This window comes from Cygnus atratus, chromosome 15, assembly GCF_013377495.2.
Source record: "Cygnus atratus isolate AKBS03 ecotype Queensland, Australia chromosome 15, CAtr_DNAZoo_HiC_assembly, whole genome shotgun sequence".
Taxonomy (NCBI): domain Eukaryota; kingdom Metazoa; phylum Chordata; class Aves; order Anseriformes; family Anatidae; genus Cygnus; species Cygnus atratus.
This window is the reverse complement of record NC_066376.1, coordinates 86196-104745: the sequence shown is the minus strand read 5'-3', so window position 1 is coordinate 104745 and position 18550 is coordinate 86196. Positions and strand designations below refer to the sequence as shown.

The window sequence follows — 18550 nt, the reverse complement described above, 5'->3', positions numbered from 1 at the left end:
ACTCACCAGAAACATTCATTATAATGAGTTTTTACTTACGTAACTAAACTTTGCAACCTTAACTGTAACCTGAGATTAGAGGCTCACCTAAACAAATGTTGGCTAAGTACCCACTTACAGGTGAAGAAGTGTGGCCTTATGACCACACGGACGCCAGGGTTCTTTTAGGAGCAGTAACTGCTGCTACTTTATTAATGACATAACTTCATTAGCCATGTTGCCTCCCCATACTGAGGACACGCTCCCTTATACTATTTGCCCCACAGCAGTCCTTTTCCAGTAACTATTCATTGGTCAACAACTTTGCCCGGCAACCGCAAACCCCCAGCAACTTCCATGCCTTGACGGCTGGAGAACAGGCAACCCGAGACGGCGAGGCGTCTCCTGAATCACCTTTCTTTGTTCCCTCTGAACTCTTTACATTCCTGATGGCCTCATCGTTAAGAGCCCGATGTTATGGGGCTTGTCGACCCCCATGGCCACACTCCCACAAAGAAGTCACATTGTTAACAAGAAAATTTATTTATATATGATATTACAACTCTTTATGATTGTTGGGGTGCTCTTATTTTAGTGTGTGTGTGTATATATATATATATATATTAACTGTTCAAATAGTTTTATTGGCTACTGTTGCAGAAACTTTCCAGTGCCGTCTTCTTCGGGACTGCTCTCGTTACTGCTCTCACTGACGTCATCTGGAGCGCTCACACCATCGTCCTCAGATTCTTCACTACTTTCTTCTATTCTGGAAATGTTTTTCAGGATTATAAAAGTACAACAATTTCTGGTAAGAAAATTAATACTTAAATTAAATTTTATTACCCTGGGGAATTGATTGGTCTATTGGGATTAGAAAATTCTTTTCCTGAGTCAACATCAAATGGATCTGAAAAAAGAAAAGACATATGTTGATAAAGCAGGCTTTTTATTTCTTTTTGCGTGTGTGAAAACAAAACATTGGCAGGGAGGGGAAGACATGCAGCCTGGCCAAAACCTGTTCCACATTCCAGTCTTCTTACTGCTATGAGTTTCCCTTCCCAAGGAGTTGTAGTAGCTCTTGAGGGACAGTCAGACTGTGCACATAGGTTTTTTTTTAAGACTTTTGGTAAGAAAACATGCATGTTCTCAGAATTGTTTAATTCTAAAAAGGTTATCTAGTTAGTTCACGGCTACTGAAAGGTGAGGTCTAGCTCTCACTGCTGAGTAAAAGTAATGCTAGATTTACTTTGGTCTGCTCAGCTGGGGAGAACTGTTACAAGGCATGGCAGCTGTGATACTACATCCAAAAAATACACAGGACTTTGTGGAAGTCTGCCTTATTCAGCATCGTGATGTTGCCCCTTAACATCTGTCTTCAGTTTAATGTAACTGTAGTTAGGCTTCCAGCAAACAGGACTACTTTATTCAGCCTAATTTGTCATAATGAAGAGATTGAAGTTGAGAGAAGCTAGAGCCTGTCTGCCATCTCCTTACAGTAAGGTCCGTTGTCCTATTTTTATTGGACGTAACACCTCTGAAACAGAAATTGATTAGGAACGTGTCTTCATACGGTCTCTTATTGGCTTCGATACAGTCTTTTCTGTGCTGTCTTGAGTAAGACCAAGCATTCGTCTGTGAATACAACCTAAAATACTGAGACACCGGTAAATTACTCTCCACTTATAAGGTACTTTCATTATCTATACAGGTTTGCTTTTAAACATCTGTTATTGACTGTATAAATATATCAATTAAAGATTTTTCCTTTTCTAACTTGCTTTTAGACTATATGCCTGTATTTCTCTTACAGGCCTGCTGAACTACTTCTTTACTCATACTCTGCTTTTAATTTTTGTAGATATAAGGAGGAAAATGCATATATTTTTACTCCTTAGTTCTCTAATATCCTTAATTTAATTGAGGTACCTGTTCCACGGTTCAGCTAAATACTTAAATACACTACTATAGGTGTTAAATTGCTACAGTCTTTCATCTTTTTGGGTTGAAAAAAATAAACTTGCTTATAAGAGAATACATAGTAAAAAGACAATGACGTATGTCAACAAAGCTCTTCTTTGCCAATATTTTATGAGTTTGAAGGAAAAAATTGCAAGGAGACTCGTGAAAAGAAAGGGGAGGGAAAAGGGTTCTGCTTTTTTTTTTTTTTTTTCCCTTACCTATTTCTTCTTCTCTCGTTTCCTGGACACTGGTTAAAAAATCCTTTTCAACCCCGAGCACTTCTTCCTGGCAATGACAAGCTGCATATTTTTCCAAGAGATTTTTGTTCAAGTCAATAAATGCCTTCCCCCATTTAAATTTCCTTAGAAGAAGTGTGGCTAGGTCTGGAAATCCTTTAACAGAAAATAAATTATCAGTGTTCTACAGTGTGAGATTTCACTCAGCTTATTGGTTTCTAAGTTTAGCACCTACCTACATATCGCTACAGCAATGAGATGTTTGCCAGCATTTTTTCAATATTCAGGGATTCCAATTTTTAAAAATATCAAGGATTTTTAAAAAATTTCAGTTTAACTTGAAATATTTAATTAAAGAAAAGTTAATAGTTGTTTTGTAAGTCTTATATAAAAATATTTTGTACAGGTAACATTTCAGGCTATAGCTCCCACGGTCCTTCAGTAAAAGAGCAGTTGTACGTACCATATTTTCAGAAGGTAAGATCTGTCTGCAGTGTAGTAGAGGAAGTCTGTTCAGTTGTCAGGAAAGTTCTGTGATGAGTTTGCAAAACGGCTCCAGAGGGGGCAATTTCTTTTATTGTTCTTAATCAGAATGCACCCAGTTAACAGCTTTTAACCTCTCATGAAGACAGAGGTGACCAAGGAATCACACTGTTTTCTCTATAGTTTTTTTTTTCTTTTTTTACAAGAATTTTTCTAACATTAAGTACCACCTTGACAAATCCTGGATCATCAGTTCATGTGTCCTCTTTAGTAAATGACAAACTCCTCCCCAGAGATACCTCAATGGCTACCAAGTACAAGCAGTTGGAAGAAAACTAGACAATTTATCTCATTATAAGTTCAAGACCAAACTGATGACCACTGGGTCAGCGCTACAGTTTATTCTATCGAAAATTATCTCCTCATTATATGAAGGACATGAGAATTTCTGGTACGTATTTCGCATTTAACGCAAAGCAGCCTACCAGCAATGCAAAAAGCTGCAGCAAAAGCTTCCACGCAAGATAGCTTGCACGGCCGGCCGTAATTTACAGGATTTGCAGCCACCAGGTAAGGCAGCAGCCGTAGATGACTTCCTCTCATTCTCTTAAATGGAGTTTCTTCTAATTTAGCCCATGAGCAATCTATGACTGCAATTCCATTCTGAGCAATGACATGCCTGGAAAGAGAAACATCACTGTATTTGAAAAAATGTGTGTAATTGTATTGATAAAATAAGTTAAAGTGAGAATTCCACTTAATAGTGGTGACCAATTTGCATACCCCCCCCTTTGTCAATAAAAAGTATGTATTTTACAATGATTAAAATACAGATGCAATGAGGCAGGACAATATGTTTTTCTTCAGAAACTGCATACAGCAAGTAAGGTTTCAAACTGAAAATGCAAAACTGAAGGATTAAAACGTAATGGAAAAGTGTAGTTAAAAGTAACATTGGCGTTCTTAAGAGAACATCAATGTTCAGGTTTAAGTTCTCAACTTGCTTCTAAAGACTAATATTTCTCTGAATACATCTTTATAAAAATTCTGCAGACACATTTGAAGAACATTCTCAAAGTTCTTCCAAAATAAGTCATAGTTAATGCCTTGTGTTGCCAAAGCCTAAGAACCTGAATTTAGTAGCTATAGGCCCACGTGATTCTGAACACGTTATCCTACAAACCACATACTTTGATCGCACATGTGGAGAATGCATCCACATATGTTTTTCTCACCTAACTCCAGCTGTGTAGAAATCGTAACTGGACTTTGTAAAATGGCTGTATTTCTCATTCTCATGCATCAATAATTAATATCATGCAACAGAAGACCAAATTTATCCTGTTGCACAGTTCTGGCCAGTGGTTAAAACGTTCTCCCTAATGCACCAATATGCAGTCTCTGAGCAACACAGTAACATTTGAACCAAATGCTCTTCCACACAGCCTGAGCCTCCACCTGCATCGCAAACAGGCGGTGAGATCACTGGAACATAGGCCTCATCAGCGACTTACCTGTCGGCTGGAGAAACATATACGGTTGCTAGAGGGCTGAGAACGAGGCCTGGGAATCTCTGGCTGAGGCGCAGGGTTCGGAGCAGCCCTTTCCGGGCCAATTTCCTGCCGGTGCATTTCTTGGGATCGCAGTGTCCGAGCTCCCACATGGCAAGCGGGCACGGGAACTTCGCCTCCCGGGTTTCCCCCTCAGCCCCTCGCTCTCCCTCCTGGCAAGCTGAAAACAGCACCGCGCGTTAGTCGGGAGCGGCCAGACGTCCCGCCCGGCGCCCCGCCCGCGGCACGCTCCCGCACCTCTCAGCGCGGCCTCCGCTTCCGCAGCGAAGGCGTCGAGGCTGCGGGGGCCGCGCCGCGCGCCCCTCGGCGGGGCAGCGGCACCGGCGGGCCGCGGCGGACGCCCGCCGCGCCTCATGCTGCTGCGGCTGGGCGGCGCGGCCGCTCGGCGGCGGCGGCGCGCGCTTCCGTTTCCGGCGGAGGCGGCGATGGCGGCCGCCCGGCTGCTGCGGGCGGTGGTGGGCGCGGCGCTGGGTAAGGGCGCGGGCGCTCCGCCGGTCGGCCCCTCCGCCCCTCCTCCGCCCGCTTACCGTCCTCTGCTCGGCAGGTTTCCTCGCCGCGGCGGGCAAGATGAAGGTCGTGGAGGAGCCGAATACGTTCGGGTGCGTGCCCGTCGCTCGCCGCGGCCCACCCGGACCTGGTGGGCTCGCGTCCTTCCGCCGCTCGCCGCGCGGCAGCCCGCGCCCTGCCCCGGCGGAGCACCGGGCGGGCCGGGGCCGCGAGGAGGGACCGCCGCGCGCGGTGCGGGTGAAGCAACAGCCGGGGCCGTAACGCGGTCCTAAGCTTGTAACTGTCGTTCTTTTGAAAGGTTGAATAACCCGTTCTTGCCTCAGACAAACCGGCTGCAGCCGAAGATGCCCCCTTCTGCAGTATCAGGTATATGCGAGCGTTGCCGTTTCCGTACAATTTTCATCGTTTTGTGACGATCATTTGTAGAATAGTTCGCTTCAAATATAGGCAGGCAAAGACTAGTTTTACTTCTCATGTTGTGAGTCGTGGAAAATAAATGTGACCAGATAAACTTCATTGTCCTTCTGAAGGGTCAAAACCTCGCTTGAGTTCTTTGGTGTTCCACGTCCCAGAGTTGTTGGGACTGCTTTTGTCAAAGTGCTATCCGTATGTTTTATTTTTTATTGTTTGAGGCAGTCACAGATCCTTCTAATCCTTATTCACGCCTTCTTCTTGAAATAATCTCTAGCATTCTTCAGATTGGCATATGTAAGGTATCTTGGCGTCTGATTTGGGTACTTAATTGTTTTTAAAACGACTCTAAGACTAGTCTTGGAAGAAGTCACAGAGGCTCAACTTCCAACTCAAAGCTGTAATATAAATCCAACGCTATAGCAAAATAAACAAGAATTTAAAAATTTCTAGGCTCTTTTGGGGGAGAGTAAATAAAATGCCCGCTGATTACAAACACTGAGCAATATGAAAGGGCAGTAAATGGGTTATGTCTTAAACTGTTGCCTCCTAATCTCAGGTACAGACCTAAACCTCCTTACGGGTTAAGGTTCACTAAAGGCGTTTTCGTATGGTGACAATGAACATGCTTATCCTTATTTTCACGTGAAATGATTTATAAAACCAAATCAAATACATGTGTTTTGTAAATACTGCATCTGAAAAGTGAATTAGTTAGAAATGGGTTCAGTAACAGTGAGAATGCTAAATGGAAAGATGCCAAAAAGATCAGGAAAAAAAGTTAAACAATGCGTAAAAAATCCTTGTTTCCTGGACATAGGAACTTAATTGTGGCCAAAAATTGGGAGTGACTATGGAACTGCAGTCTAGGGTGTGGAACCTTGCCTTGCACAGTTATTCTTTAGCATGGAAAACTGACTTAGTCTTTTCTTTTACAAGACGGTTGGTGTAATACCTCCTATGATTATGCTTTTAGAATGTCTGCCCAGGAAACGGAGGTGCAAATTTAATGCATTCCTCAGAGACATTAAAATCTGATTTTCTTGCTATGTGGGGAGCATCCTACTCATTAAGATACAGACTGCATTTTGTAGAGGGGCAAATCCTTTGTCCAAGACTGTGATAATCTGTAGAATAAATGCAAAATCTATTGGTCAAGAAAATGACATGGGAAAGAGAACCTGCCAATACCCCAGTGGTTAGGGCTTCTGCAGGGCAAGACTTTAGTGTTCTGATCTTTGCTTCTAGGAATGCTTCTCTATATCTTTGGAAAAAATTAGGTAATCTAGTCCTGACAGTGGAGGGTTAGAGTCCAGGGTGTTTTTATTTTGTTTTGTAATCTTTTTTTTTTCTCCTTTCCTCAAAAAAAATTAATCATTCCATGCAAAGTGAATTTAAATAACTGTCACTGAAATAAGTTCCGTAGCACATAGTTCAGAACTTTTGGCCTGTTTTTTTTTTGAATGACAAGTTACCTGTATTGATTTTTTTTGACAGCAACGTTGGAATGGTCAGTTCTAGAGGAGTGTTGTAGCTGCTGACCTGTTGGACAGAAAAAAATCATCTTGTTGAATATTATGTGGATTAGGCTGTGAAGGCCAACTGTGAAAAAGGAGTGTCTAGTTTGAGAATCTCAGCAAAATTTGAATACACAACACTATCACCATTCTGAGCAAAAGGGTTTTATGGGCGTAAATTTGAGGAGTTTGTATGACTCAGGACAGGCAGCTGTCAAGCAAGAGTTTTATTGATTTCAATATTAGATTTTGACAATATCTGCACTGATGATTCCTTTTATGCATCCGGGCCTTCAGATATTTGTATACAGGTTTCTTGTTTCTGCTGCAGAAAGAGGCTAAACTATTTCACTGAGTGTTGAAGATGAAAATATGTTAAGGATTATGAAACAGACCAATGTAGTACTAGTGGGGACTTAATCCATATAGAAGATAAATTGTCCTTGAGGATTTCCTTATGTACAGCAGAAAACTAAATTTATTCTACTCCTTACAGTTTTGTCATCACAATAACTTGTTTGAATTTAACTGAAACAAACTCTTCTTTGATGACGTTTTGTGGTGTTTTTAGGCCCCGTGCATCTCTTTAGGCTTGCTGGCAAGTGTTTCAGTTTTGTGGAATCCACGTAAGTAATGAATATTTGACTATATATTTTTATTAGGAACAAGCCAGTTCTTAATTCCCATCTAAAATATCTAAAATATTTCTTCCTTTTTTTTTTTTTTTTTAAAGGTATAAGTATGAGTTTTGTCCTTTCCATAATGTCACTCAGCATGAACAGACTTTTCGATGGAATGCCTATAGCGGGATTTTAGGGTGAGACATTTAGACCTGTATGTTTTATCTGTGCTGTTAGTAGACCATTTTATGTGTTGTCAAAAAGAAGGCAACTTTAATATTCTTTTATGGGTCATATTAGGACTTCGAAGGTCCCAAGGTGTTATGCATAAAATTACTTCATCTTGAAATACTCAATTTTTTTGTAGGTTAACACCAACCTCCTGTTTTAACTGGAAGCTTATTAATAACGAGGGCCAACTGAAAGTATGATATGTTTATATGAGAAATCCAATAATGTATAACTCATATTAACAAGGTTTTCATGTCGTTTAACTATTTTCACTTTTAAGTTGTGTATAACTGTACAAAATAAAAAGACTGACTTATGCCTAGTGGTTGTGTTAAACATACGTAATAAAAGGTAGGAAAAGACTCGATGTAGATCCTCAAAAGTGTCCCAAGGTATCCAGAGCCCACCGAGTACCCAAAAGATTTTACAGTAAGCCAGAGCACTGCTTTAAAGTTACTGCCTTTCTAAATATTTTGTATATTGATGTTTGTAGATTTTGAATGAAGAACTTGTTACTTTTATTTTCATAGAATCTTAGAATGGCTTGGGTTGGAAGGGACCTTAAACATCATCTTAAAAAAAAAAAATCCAAAACTGCTCTCAAAATAATGTTGATACGGCCTATGTAGCAACCTGGCTAACAAACTTAAGTGGTTGTAAGGTCTTGGCTATAAGAAATGGAAATAAGAGAGATGATTTAGTAGGTTAGTGGGTAGTATTGGTGATAGGAGGACGGTTGGACGAGATGATCTCTTGTAGGTCCTTTCCAACCTTGTGTTTCAGTGATTCTGCGAAATACTGAAACAAAAAAAAAATGAAGTGCATACAATTAATTTGAAATTCTGTAAGGCTATTCCTGTATTTCTTCCTGGGTTTTCACATTTTTCTTTCCATTAACATGAAGTAAAATGAGGTTCTGTTTTTCCAGAATCTGGCATGAATGGGAAATTGACAACAACACATTTGTTGGAATGTGGATGAGGGAAGGAGACTCGTGTGAAACCAAGAGCAGACAGACAAAGGTATAATAATGAAATACTTATATGATGCTAGTTCAGACAGCATTCTACATACTCTACAAACTGAAGCATTCCTACGTGGAAGAGTTCATGATTTAAAATACAGTATAAAATGTAAAGATGGATTCCGATAGCAACTACATGAATGGATAGAGGTTAGAATCTGAGATCAGAATAAAGTTCTGACTAAATTAAATTACGTACTATCACTGGTGACTTTGAACTCTTTTCCTTGGTAGAATGGAATACTGTGGTATCATCACCGCTGTCAGAAACGTACAGTGCTTTATAATTTATGTCAGGAAAAATAAACAAGAAGTGTTATTTGTTGGATTCAGGCTGCTAGTCTATTGTGCTTAAGAACATCCAGAAAAAAGGAGGGAACAGAATTACTGTTAACAACAGTATGCCAAGAAGCTAGGTATTAAAGCCAGGTATTAAAAAAAAAGTTGAGAGGGCGTGCAGGAGGAGTTAAGGAAAGAATAAAAGATAGGGAAGTGGTAGAGGAACCAACTCATTAGTAACAGATTGTGGTATGAGTACAATTTAAAGAAAAAAATTTAAATCCTATTTTGTTGAGTGGTTAAAGTGTTCCTTTTCACATTCAGACTGTCTCTGTGCCAAGTAACTGTTCAACTAGATAGAAGGGTTAGGAAGGGTGTCTGAGACTTGCTCAAAGTGTGACACATGATTTGCATGTGTCTTTTCTCAATTTATTCATTAATGTTTTTTTCTTTTCTGCGTTCCATTTCAGTGTTATACAGATTTATAGATACAATGAATTAACCTCATATTCCCTGATGACCATCACAGAGAGCTGAAGATACCATACAGTTCACAACGGGCTTATTTTCTTGTAGAAGACACTTAGCTATTACAACAATGATTGGCAATTCAGTACTAGACAGAGGAATATATAACTGGAATAAAAACTAAGGGGAAGAGATAAGGGACAATATATCTTGGCCAAGGTTAAAATGTTTTGTACTTCAGTGGAGATGCCTTGCTAACATCTTTATTTCCCATAGGGAAATAAATAAATCTACAGAAGGAGTTACTATTCTTGCATGACCCTTGGTACTAGTATTCAGATCTTTCACTGGCATTTAGTTTTGAACATATGTGAAGTACTGGTGCCAAATTCTAAAGATCACAACAAATTTCTAATGTCCAGATGAGTACTGTTCTCTTGAACAGTAAAAAGAAGAGGCTGTTGTCTAGCACAGTGGTCGTAACTAAATTTTTTAGAATTAATTCTGCTTAAGTCAGAGGAAGTTCTAGAGGGTGTCCTGTTTACCTTCCTTTCTACCCTCATTCTTGCTGGAACTATGGTGCTTGGGAGTCCAAAGAACAATGATAGGTGGGGATCATTTCCCCAGCAGAGGAAAGAATTGTCATGTTTGAGAAAGTAACTTAACTTGTAAGATATGCTATCTCTGCTTTTGTTTCTATGGGTGACAGCACTGTAAGCTTTGAGACAACGGTATATGCAGAAATGCTTCTGTTAACGTTGGAAGACAATGAATTGATCACTGGTGCTGGACCTGTTGAATGTGGAGGTGTTTTACTCATCTCTGTTTTTACTGGTATTTAGGTTCATCTTGTTTGTGGAAAGAGCAATAAATTGGCTTATGTGTCTGAGCCAAGTACTTGTGTTTACTCCTTGACATTTGAAACTCCTCTTGTGTGCCACCCTCACTCCCTTTTAGGTAAGATTTAGAAAATCATTTGGGTGTGGAACAACAGGCTTATTACACCAACTTCAGAGTGTAAATTTTTAGGATCTTAGAGTTTGTAATTTGATAACAATGAGAATTACATGTAATATGTAATGCTGTGCATTTTAAATCTCAATCATTACAATAAATAGATATTTCTTAAAAAAAAAAAAAAGTCATTGGTAATATTCAACCAGTCAATGATAGCTGCTGTTTTTTTGAACTGGTCATAGGAATCAATCCTGTAGTATCGGCACATTTACTTACATCACAAAAAGGGAGAGCCCAGTTAGAATTATTTTCAACAAAGAATAAAATATAACCTTATAGCTGAAAATGAGAGAAAAACTTGGTTAGTGGCATTCTCCAGAAATTTTAAATCTGTGAAGTGGAATTTAAGTTTAACGCCAACTCTTGAAAGCCACATGCCTGATACTAGAGAAGCACTTAACTAATGAAGGACATGGTTTGCTTTCCATTTTTCAGTTTATCCAACTCTGACTGAAGTACTACAAAGGAAGTGGGATGAAGCAGAGCAATTTCTGTATGATCAACTAATAACTGAACAGGTTTGTTAATTTCTTCAAGCTCTATTTGTTAAAGAATAGTTATTGTCAAATAGCTAAACCTGGCTTCTGCAGCTTCTCCTCTTGGAATGGTTGCATTTATTTTGCAGTTGGCTAATAGTACTTTCTGTACTCTGTAACTGCTATATTAATTGATAATTTTAATATTTTGTACAGTGAAGCTTGAGGAATTGGAACAGCCAGTGCAAGTTGCAAGCAGAGGTGAGTGTCAGGTGGACTTATTTATTGTCTCTCGGAAACTTTCTTTTGTAGGGGTACAAAAAAATACTGAAAGAAATATTTGAGGAAGCAGGACTTCTAAAAGCAACAGAAGATAAGGAAGTTGAGAAAAAGAACAAGAAAATAGGTCTGCAATTTGAAACAGTGGAGAAATGCAATAAGGTATAGAGCATAATATTTACAACGTGAAATTGCCACCTTTTTACTGTATGATTCAGTGTGACAGCATTGTGTACATACTCAAGATTTAACTGAAATCTTTTAAAGGGGCTATCTATTTTGGTTTCTTTAGGTAATGGTCTACTTACAAACAGAGTAATCTGATATCTTTATTCTAGCCCTCCAGTCAAAAACAAACCAGTATAACTGAATGGCCATTAGGAAGATGGAAGGAATATGTAGGAATTAGTGTAGGTACATGACTTACGAACACCTTACAAGCGTTCTTCACAGGGAATATCAGTCTGGAGATACAGACATTATAAATGTGCAGTCAGCCTTGGAAATGGTGATGCTTTTCTGTGCAGATTGTTACCCAGACTTGTGGCAGCATGTGGTTGCTGTTGCTGCATTCAAAGGTAGAATGAAATAAGGTGTTTCTATTTCTGAATGACTTTGATATGTGTGAATAGCCCTTCTGCAATAGAATTAAAATGGGAAGATAGAGGCAGAAAGCGTGCTCAGCCTAAAAGAGCACGTTGAACATAATGCAGAGAAGCCATTGTTGTCGTTTTATTTGAAAATGTGGCAAAGACAAACCACCACCTAGTAATTGAACGCAAGCCAGCAGCGTGTCCTTGCCAGAAAGGCAGCAAATGATATCCTGGACTACATCAGGCAAAGTACTACCAGCAGGTCGAAGGAGGTGATACTTCCGCTACTCAGCAATGGTGAGTCCACACCTGGAGCATGGTGTCCAGTTATGGGCCCCCAAGTACAAGAGAGATGTAGGAATCCTGGAGAGAGCCAGAGCCACAGAGATGCTGAAGGGACCGGCATACCTCTCCTAACAGGAAAGGCTGAGGGGGAGGGGCTGGGACTGTTACGTGTGGAGAAGGGAAGGCTCAGGTGTGAGTTTTCTCAATGTATAAGTAAATGTATAAATACCTGAAGGGAGGGTGGAAAGAGGAGGGAGCCAGGCTCTTCTCAGTGGCATACAGTGACAGGACAAGAGACGAAGGACAAGAACTTAAACGTGGGAGGTTCCAATCTGAACATCAGGAAACACTTCTGTACTGTGCAGGTGACTGAGCACTGGCACAGATTCCCTGATGTATGTCCAGATGGCTTTTTATCATCTCCAGGGTGGGAGACCCCACAAGTGCTCTGGGCCACCCTGCTCTAGGTGGCCCTGCTTGATGAGCAGATGACCTTCAGAGGTCTCTTCCTAATTGAACCATTCTGTAATTGCGTGATTATGTGAATTCATGAATGCAGCGAACTAAACTGGCTAAGCTATATATACCTTTATAAAGATAACCATTTTGATGTTGTACTGTTAGGAGCTGGAAAATTCAAGTATTTTTTTTTCCAATACTTACTTAATTGGTGCCAAAAAGGAAGTACTAATTGTAGCAAAGCTTAATTGACATAAACTTGGCTGTTCTGCTAGCCATAGAATCTTAAATAGTTCATCCTTTGCTCTTTCGTGAGTCAGGTAAAAAAAGGAAAAAATATGCTTCTTCAGTATTTCAGATAAGTGGTTTGAGTCTGAAAAGTGCTGGCCCCTTTTTTGACAAGGGGAGAAAAAAACGTGTGTGTATATATATATATATATAAAAAGAATAATTTTGTACCTTGTTCTTAGAATAAGCAGTTTAAGATCATTAGGTCAAAAGCTGTAATAGCTCTGCACAGACAGATTGTTTGATAAACTTCCGTGTTATATTTTTATATATTTGGAGAGTGAGAGAACCTTTTAATATTTCCTTTCCTAGGAATACGAGCAACTTTCTAAAGAAATAAAAATCCTTAAAGATCTATTAAGTCAGCACAGCATTGCATACAAAGGAAATTCTGGTGAGTTTTTGTATGATTCATTTTCATTGTTTTCTATTTAGAATGCGTGTACCTAATTGTTGGTTTTGGCTACAGCAAGGATTAAATAATCTGTCATACATACGGGGAAAATTAAATGCAGCTTTGAAAAAGTACCTAGATCTTGATACCTGCACAAGAGGACTTTTGCTCCCAAAAAGTCTCTTGATGACTTGAAATTTCAGCTTTTATTTTTTCAGAAGAGCTGTGACTGCTATTGTCAGTGATTGCCATGATTCTTCTTGTTTTGAGAAACTTTCTTTTAAACCATTGTCTTTCTTTTCTAGAGAAAATTAATCATTAGAATTTTTATAAAACGTATTTGTGTGCTTTAACTATGTAACCTGCACAGTATTTCCACTTGCTTGCATGGTAGCTTATTTACTTATTGCAGATTAGAACACTAATCAAAAGCAGAATTCACAGTTTATACGCTACTTGACTTAATTCAAAACTATTTAATGAATTCTGTGAGAAAAATGTTTCTGTGTTCTGTGGAAGTAACTGATGTTTTATATTGAATATTACAGCTGAAAATACCAGTATTGAACATGTAAATCATGAAGGGGCAACTGCAGAGACAACTGTTCTTAACAGGTCAAAGAATGATGAACACCTGCATGGAGATATAGGAATTTAGCATGACACTGTGCATGAAGAAACTTGAGTGATAAACAGCAACTTCATGTGAAACGTCGAGCTGGTTGCCTGTGTATGACGACACTGTGATGATTTACCTTTTGTGAGAATTCTTGACTTCCGGAATTTCTGCCCTAAAGTAAAAGGAACATAATGGAATGAGGCCTTGCTGTTACTAAGATCAGGTGGCCAGTTTCTGACAACATTTGTAAAAACTTCTGTGCTCAGGCAGGTATTGGGTGTAGGCTTACAGATTCTGTGTCTCCAGCCTCAGCTTTGTTATTTTCTTTGATCGAGCATGGTAACAAGTGGCCTGTATACAAAATAGTGCCATACCAGCGCTCTGAAGTGTTGTATGAAAGGTACTAAGGAACAATACTCGGAACACGTTACTTCACCTGTACACTAAAATAAGTGTTTTCTGTGCCGCCTCTAGGAAAAAATAAAAAATTCCTGCTGCAGCAGCGCATAGGAAGCAACCCCATCCACCTCAGCTCCGAGGCTGATGTAATCACGGATAGTGGGCAAACTGTTCAGGTTCTCAAGGAAAGCTGCTCTGAAAACACCAACTCGTTACGGGATAGTCGTGTTAAGCGAACACGTGGCAATTCTCCGAATGTAACAATAAAACGTACTGCGCTAACGCGGCCTGTGGAAACATTCCTGCAGAAGTCGGTGGATGCCCAGCAAGCCGCCTCCTGCCGCCGCCCGCTTGGCGAGGCCCCGCAGGCCGACCCGCTCGCGGCCGCCGGCGACAGGCGAGCGCCTTCCGCGGCGCGCCGCCGGCGCCCGCGACCGGCGGGGACGTCCGCCGCGGCGCGGCCGCGCTTCCGCTTCCGGGCGGCGCGGGGAGGAGCGCGGCGGGATGAGCTGGGCCCTGGGCGGCTGGCGGTGAGGCGGCGGGCGCGGCGCGGGGGGCCGGCGGCCGCCCGTTCCGCTCCGCGCCCCTGACCCGCGTGTCTTTGCAGGGCGCGGCGCCCCGCGCGCCTGCTGGGCCCCCGGAGGTGGCTCGCCGGGCGGCGGGGCCCCGAGGGGGCGGCGAGCGCGGACGCGGAGGGCGGGGGGGCCATCCCCTTCTCCGCCAGCAAGGCCAGCCCGCGGCTGTGGAGCGTCAGCCGGTCTATGGGGAGCGACCACCAGAGGCCGTGGGTGAAGGTGCTGCCTCTCAGTCTGCTGTGCGGCGGGCTGCTGCTCTGGTGCGTGTTCAGGGAAAAAACGGAGACTGACGAGCGGTTGGAAGCTGTGTTCTCCGGTCAGATCGTGGACTCTTTAGATGCGGCACAAAAAAGCCGAGCTCCCTTGCAGCCGCGCAAGGAGAGATGACTGCGGCGCGGCTGCGGCGAAGGAGCTGCCAAAAGTTTACCGGCGTTCAGCTGGCTAAAGGCTGCTCTGACATTTTAATGGGAAAACTTGTTTTTCCAGCCTATCACCAGCCTTATCTTGCAAACGCTTCTCTTTTATTTATCGTGCTGCTTTCTTTGTTTGTCTTAGCTTAGTAATTTTCAGGGATAGTGGAAGGAATGCTCTTTTTTCCTGCATTGCACGGCAGGGATGAACAGGATGTACTGCACATCAACCTGTGTTTGTAGATATGCTGAGTATAACTCATTTCTTTTCCGTGGATTATTTTTTTTTTCTGAGATGCACAACATATTAAAATATCAAAGCAGTAAGTCTGTAAAATCATTGCCGAAGGTGACTTTCAGTTGACACTTCGCTAGTCATGAAGTATATTCAAATTATATGGATGACAACTGTGTTAGTGTATGACTCATTAATACACGATTCTTGCATTGATTTTTTGTAATTTACTAAGTAATTCAGAATTTACTTTTTAAAATGCTTAACGCATAGTCAGTGCTTGCTTTCTGCGCTATAACATTTTAGGCATGCCTAAGTAATGTAAGTAGTTATTGAGATTTTTGCAGGAAATCTAAGTGATTAGCTTGCATTGGGGGGTGGGGGGGGAAACCGTTGTTTCCTTGAACAATGTAGTATCTAGTTTTTCCTACAGATTTGCAGATACTTAAAACTTGCACATTCTAGAGACTTTCCTGGGAGAGGAAGAATAAAGATACTAACATGAGTTCTTTTTAGAGTCATTTTTATAAGCTTTCAACTGTAAAAATGCAAATCTCTTCTGTGCTACTGAAGTCCGTAAATAAAATCAAACAAACAAACAAAACAACATAGCAGCAGATAGTAAGACAGGCTGGAGCTAGGGAGAAAAATGGCTTATTAACATGCTTCTCTAATGCTGCCGATTAGGATCTAAGAACAGCAAAGTGGATGTTGATTTTGCTGTGGATTGATGCCTAGTAAATGAGTACAGTTGGTTTGGTACTGTCTTAAGGTTTAAGTTGTCTTGGGATTTGACTTCTACAAGGGAATGGTGCAGGTGAAATATATGCAGGGGGGCGTCATAGCAAATAAAATAGCGATCCTGACTTACGGATGCTGACTTAAAGTGCAGTGCCTGCTATTTTGACTAGCCGCCTTTTTCTCTATTCTGTTGAAACAGTGAACTTAGCAAAGTGCTGCTTTGCTGAAGGAAACAGAGGGTTCCCCTTTAGTGTGTGCCATGTTTTCAGGTGATGTGACGGGCGTCCTGACAAAGCCCCCACTCCACCTGTAAAACTCCCTTCAGTTTCTTATTTTTCAGGTGCTGGGGAACTTAAACATTGCCTGCCGCATTCTGCTGTTAAAAGCAGAGAGTTTGAGGCTGTCGGATGAAGCTCGCTGAAGAAGCTGCGCGTGCTTGGTCTCGAACGCGCCTTCCGCAGGGAGCTGCGGGCGCTGGCTGGCGGCGGCCGAGGCTTCTTGCGGGCACGCGTTACCGGGGCCGGGCGGCGGAGGGACCCGCGCTAGGCCTCGCCGCGGGCCTGGTCGCCGGGGGCGGGGCGGGGCGGGGCCGGCGGGGTCGCGTCGCGGGAAGGCGGGGGGGGGCGCTGTCGCTCACCGGGGGGCGGGGCCGGCAGGACCGGGCCGCGCCTGCGCCCTGTTGGCCGCGGGGGACGATGCCGTCGGTTTCGAAAGCGGTGTCGCGGGGCGCAGGGTCCGGTGGGTCTCCGCAGACTGAGCAGCCGACGCATTATACGTAGGTACCGCGCCCGAGGGGCGCCCTGCTTCCTGGGCCCCGGGGGGGCCGCGGGGAGGGCCTCAGGCCCCGAGGCGGCGGGGCCCGGGCGCGTGCCGGGCCTGCCCCGCGCGGCCTCCCGGTCTGGCGGCGGGTCTGAGGAGGTCGCTTGGCCGGCCTCCACCGCGCTTCTTTCTCGGCTCCGGACGCCGCGGGGAGGAAGCCCGGTTATGTGTAGGCCGAACGCAGGCGGCCCGGGCACGGCTGGCCGCGGAGCGCTAGCGGCTGTTGGCGCCGTGCGTCTGCTCCCGCGGTCGTCCCTGTCCAGTCCGTCCTGTGAGCAGCCGGCATCCTCCGGCAGCCTGAGCTTCCCAGCACGCTTTGGCATTCCAGGACTGTTCTCAAGAAGCTAAGAAAGCTGTCCTCCCGCTTCTCTTAAGCATTGCCTAGCCAGTCGCAGCGCGAGCTCGTGGACCGCTTCTCTGATGATTCCTGCAGACCTTCACATGCTGGAAGACAGCTTCGGTGTTCTCGCTGGAAACGACAGCTTTCGTCAGATGCAGTCTGTTAAAGTTCCTGCAGCCTCCTAGCACTACCGACAGCCCCGCTTGTATAGGAGCGCATGCTCCCCACAAATGCAGAATAATTTATCGCTTAATTTTGGCATTCCTTTCCTCCCATCCCCCATATCATCACTTTTATCGTGCCCTGTTTCCAGCACTCTCTGAAGGACCACAAAAACATAGCCACTTACCTAGATACTGCTACGGTCCTTTCTACAGCTTTGAACATCCAAAAATTCTATTCCCCATTTTTTCCCCACAGTCCTGAATAGTTTAGAAATTAAACTTGAAGGCATGCTTTATAACTGCGTGTCATCAAATCCCCTGTATGCATATCTGAGTAGTTAAAAACTAAATGATGCCCTTGATTCTCTCTAATCCTTCCCTCACCCGGTATCTTCAATCCCCCCTGTAGCCTGTTACACATGCTGCACCCTTTTTGAGACCTCTGGGAAATCCAAGGTTCTTCTATAGAGCCCCTGGGTACTCTTTCCAATGCAAGTACTTAGAACTTAAGGGATCTAATGAGCTTGTTAAATTGGCTAATAGATGCATAAACAGGAAGAAGTGATGTCTTATATCCTTTGACAAATGCTATAGTAATGCCGAGTCTGGAATGATATTATTATTGTATGAAAAGGCTCAGACTTCCTAAATAGCTTCTATGAGATGCCAATGAAGGACTGTCTTACTAACACCTAGGGAATCTTCAAAAAGACTTTCAATTTGTCTCAACGCAGACATAACAGTCCCTAAAATAAGTTTGCTGAAGTCTCATAGGCCCTGATAACCTTCTTAAACTACTTTTAATCCTCTAACTTTCGATATAGCATGTCCATGTTCTGGGATTACTGTGATTAAGCACCAGTGTTTAAGTTAGATGTGGTATTTAGCTAAAGTAGCCTTTGTTGGACTATTTTGTGTGGCAGCAATCTATATGAATGCTTATTCAAGTACCTTGATGGATTTATAATCTCTGCTTGGTGGTTATTTAGGGCAAAATTCTGAATACTGTGGTTTTAAAGTTTATTTATTTATTTGGTTTTAGTTCAGTTACATAACGTAGTATAATTTGCCAGGCATTCCACTGTATTTTATTCACAATGCATCTGTCATAAAAGAATGAAGTCACTTGTATTCAGCCACTAAACAGTAAATTATGCATAGGAGCTGAA

The 18550-nt window shown here is 42.5% G+C and overlaps 3 protein-coding genes and 1 long non-coding RNA gene across 15 annotated transcripts in view; 2 read left to right on the top strand and 2 right to left on the bottom strand.

The window, feature by feature from the left end:
* Positions 1-498: 498 nt before the first annotated feature.
* Positions 499-4638, bottom strand: TSR3 (TSR3 ribosome maturation factor). Its single transcript, XM_035563365.2, has 6 exons — positions 4469-4638; positions 4175-4391; positions 3146-3339; positions 2160-2333; positions 826-889; positions 499-748 (listed from the first exon to the last, which is right to left on the bottom strand). The coding sequence occupies exons 1-6, from the start codon at positions 4584-4586 to the stop codon at positions 628-630; spliced, it is 888 nt and encodes a 295-aa protein (XP_035419258.1). The 5' UTR covers positions 4587-4638; the 3' UTR covers positions 499-627.
* On the top strand, positions 4625-14379 carry GNPTG (N-acetylglucosamine-1-phosphate transferase subunit gamma). The gene is made up of 11 exons (XM_035563364.2): positions 4625-4702; positions 4776-4830; positions 5037-5104; positions 7238-7292; positions 7400-7483; positions 8446-8539; positions 10131-10245; positions 10741-10823; positions 11094-11222; positions 12998-13079; positions 13628-14379. The coding sequence occupies exons 1-11, from the start codon at positions 4657-4659 to the stop codon at positions 13735-13737; spliced, it is 921 nt and encodes a 306-aa protein (XP_035419257.1). The 5' UTR covers positions 4625-4656; the 3' UTR covers positions 13738-14379.
* Positions 5131-14455, bottom strand: LOC118256413 (uncharacterized). The gene is made up of 3 exons (XR_004781218.2): positions 14372-14455; positions 6625-6691; positions 5131-5547 (listed from the first exon to the last, which is right to left on the bottom strand). It is a non-coding gene; the product is annotated as an uncharacterized LOC118256413 (long non-coding RNA).
* A 119-nt stretch (positions 14456-14574) lies between these two features.
* Positions 14575-18550, top strand: part of UNKL (unk like zinc finger) — a 66202-nt gene continuing 62226 nt past the window's right edge. For 7 of the 12 annotated variants that reach the window (XR_007708866.1, XR_007708865.1, XM_050713778.1 and 4 more), the window contains exons 1-2: positions 14575-14627; positions 14705-14932. Coding sequence is in view for 9 of the 12 variants with exons in the window: in XM_050713778.1 (XP_050569735.1) it covers positions 14602-14627; positions 14705-14932 (254 nt within the window). In the remaining 3 variants the exon portion in view is untranslated. Of the gene's footprint in view, positions 14628-14704; positions 14933-16692; positions 16834-17233; positions 17375-18550 lie in introns of those variants that run through there. The other 5 variants (XM_050713779.1, XM_035563298.2, XM_035563295.2 and 2 more) reach the window with 4 other exon arrangements.

What these genes read in the sequence shown, in the direction of transcription:
- TSR3 (XM_035563365.2), bottom strand. Translation starts at nt 4,586, where the DNA reads ATGAGGCGCGGCGGGCGTCCGCCGCGGCCCGCCGGTGCCGCTGCCCCG. An exon ending in AGCGGAGGCCGCGCTGAGAG is followed by an intron (nt 4,392 to 4,468) that starts GTGCGGGAGCGT and finishes TGCTGTTTTCAG; the next exon opens with CTTGCCAGGAGGGAGAGCGA. An exon ending in AACGAGAGAAGAAGAAATAG is followed by an intron (nt 890 to 2,159) that starts GTAAGGGAAAAA and finishes TTCTTTTTTCAG; the next exon opens with ATCCATTTGATGTTGACTCA.
- GNPTG (XM_035563364.2), top strand. Translation starts at nt 4,657, where the DNA reads ATGGCGGCCGCCCGGCTGCTGCGGGCGGTGGTGGGCGCGGCGCTGG. An exon ending in CCAAGAGCAGACAGACAAAG is followed by an intron (nt 8,540 to 10,130) that starts GTATAATAATGA and finishes ACTGGTATTTAG; the next exon opens with GTTCATCTTGTTTGTGGAAA. An exon ending in CAGTGGAGAAATGCAATAAG is followed by an intron (nt 11,223 to 12,997) that starts GTATAGAGCATA and finishes TTCCTTTCCTAG; the next exon opens with GAATACGAGCAACTTTCTAA.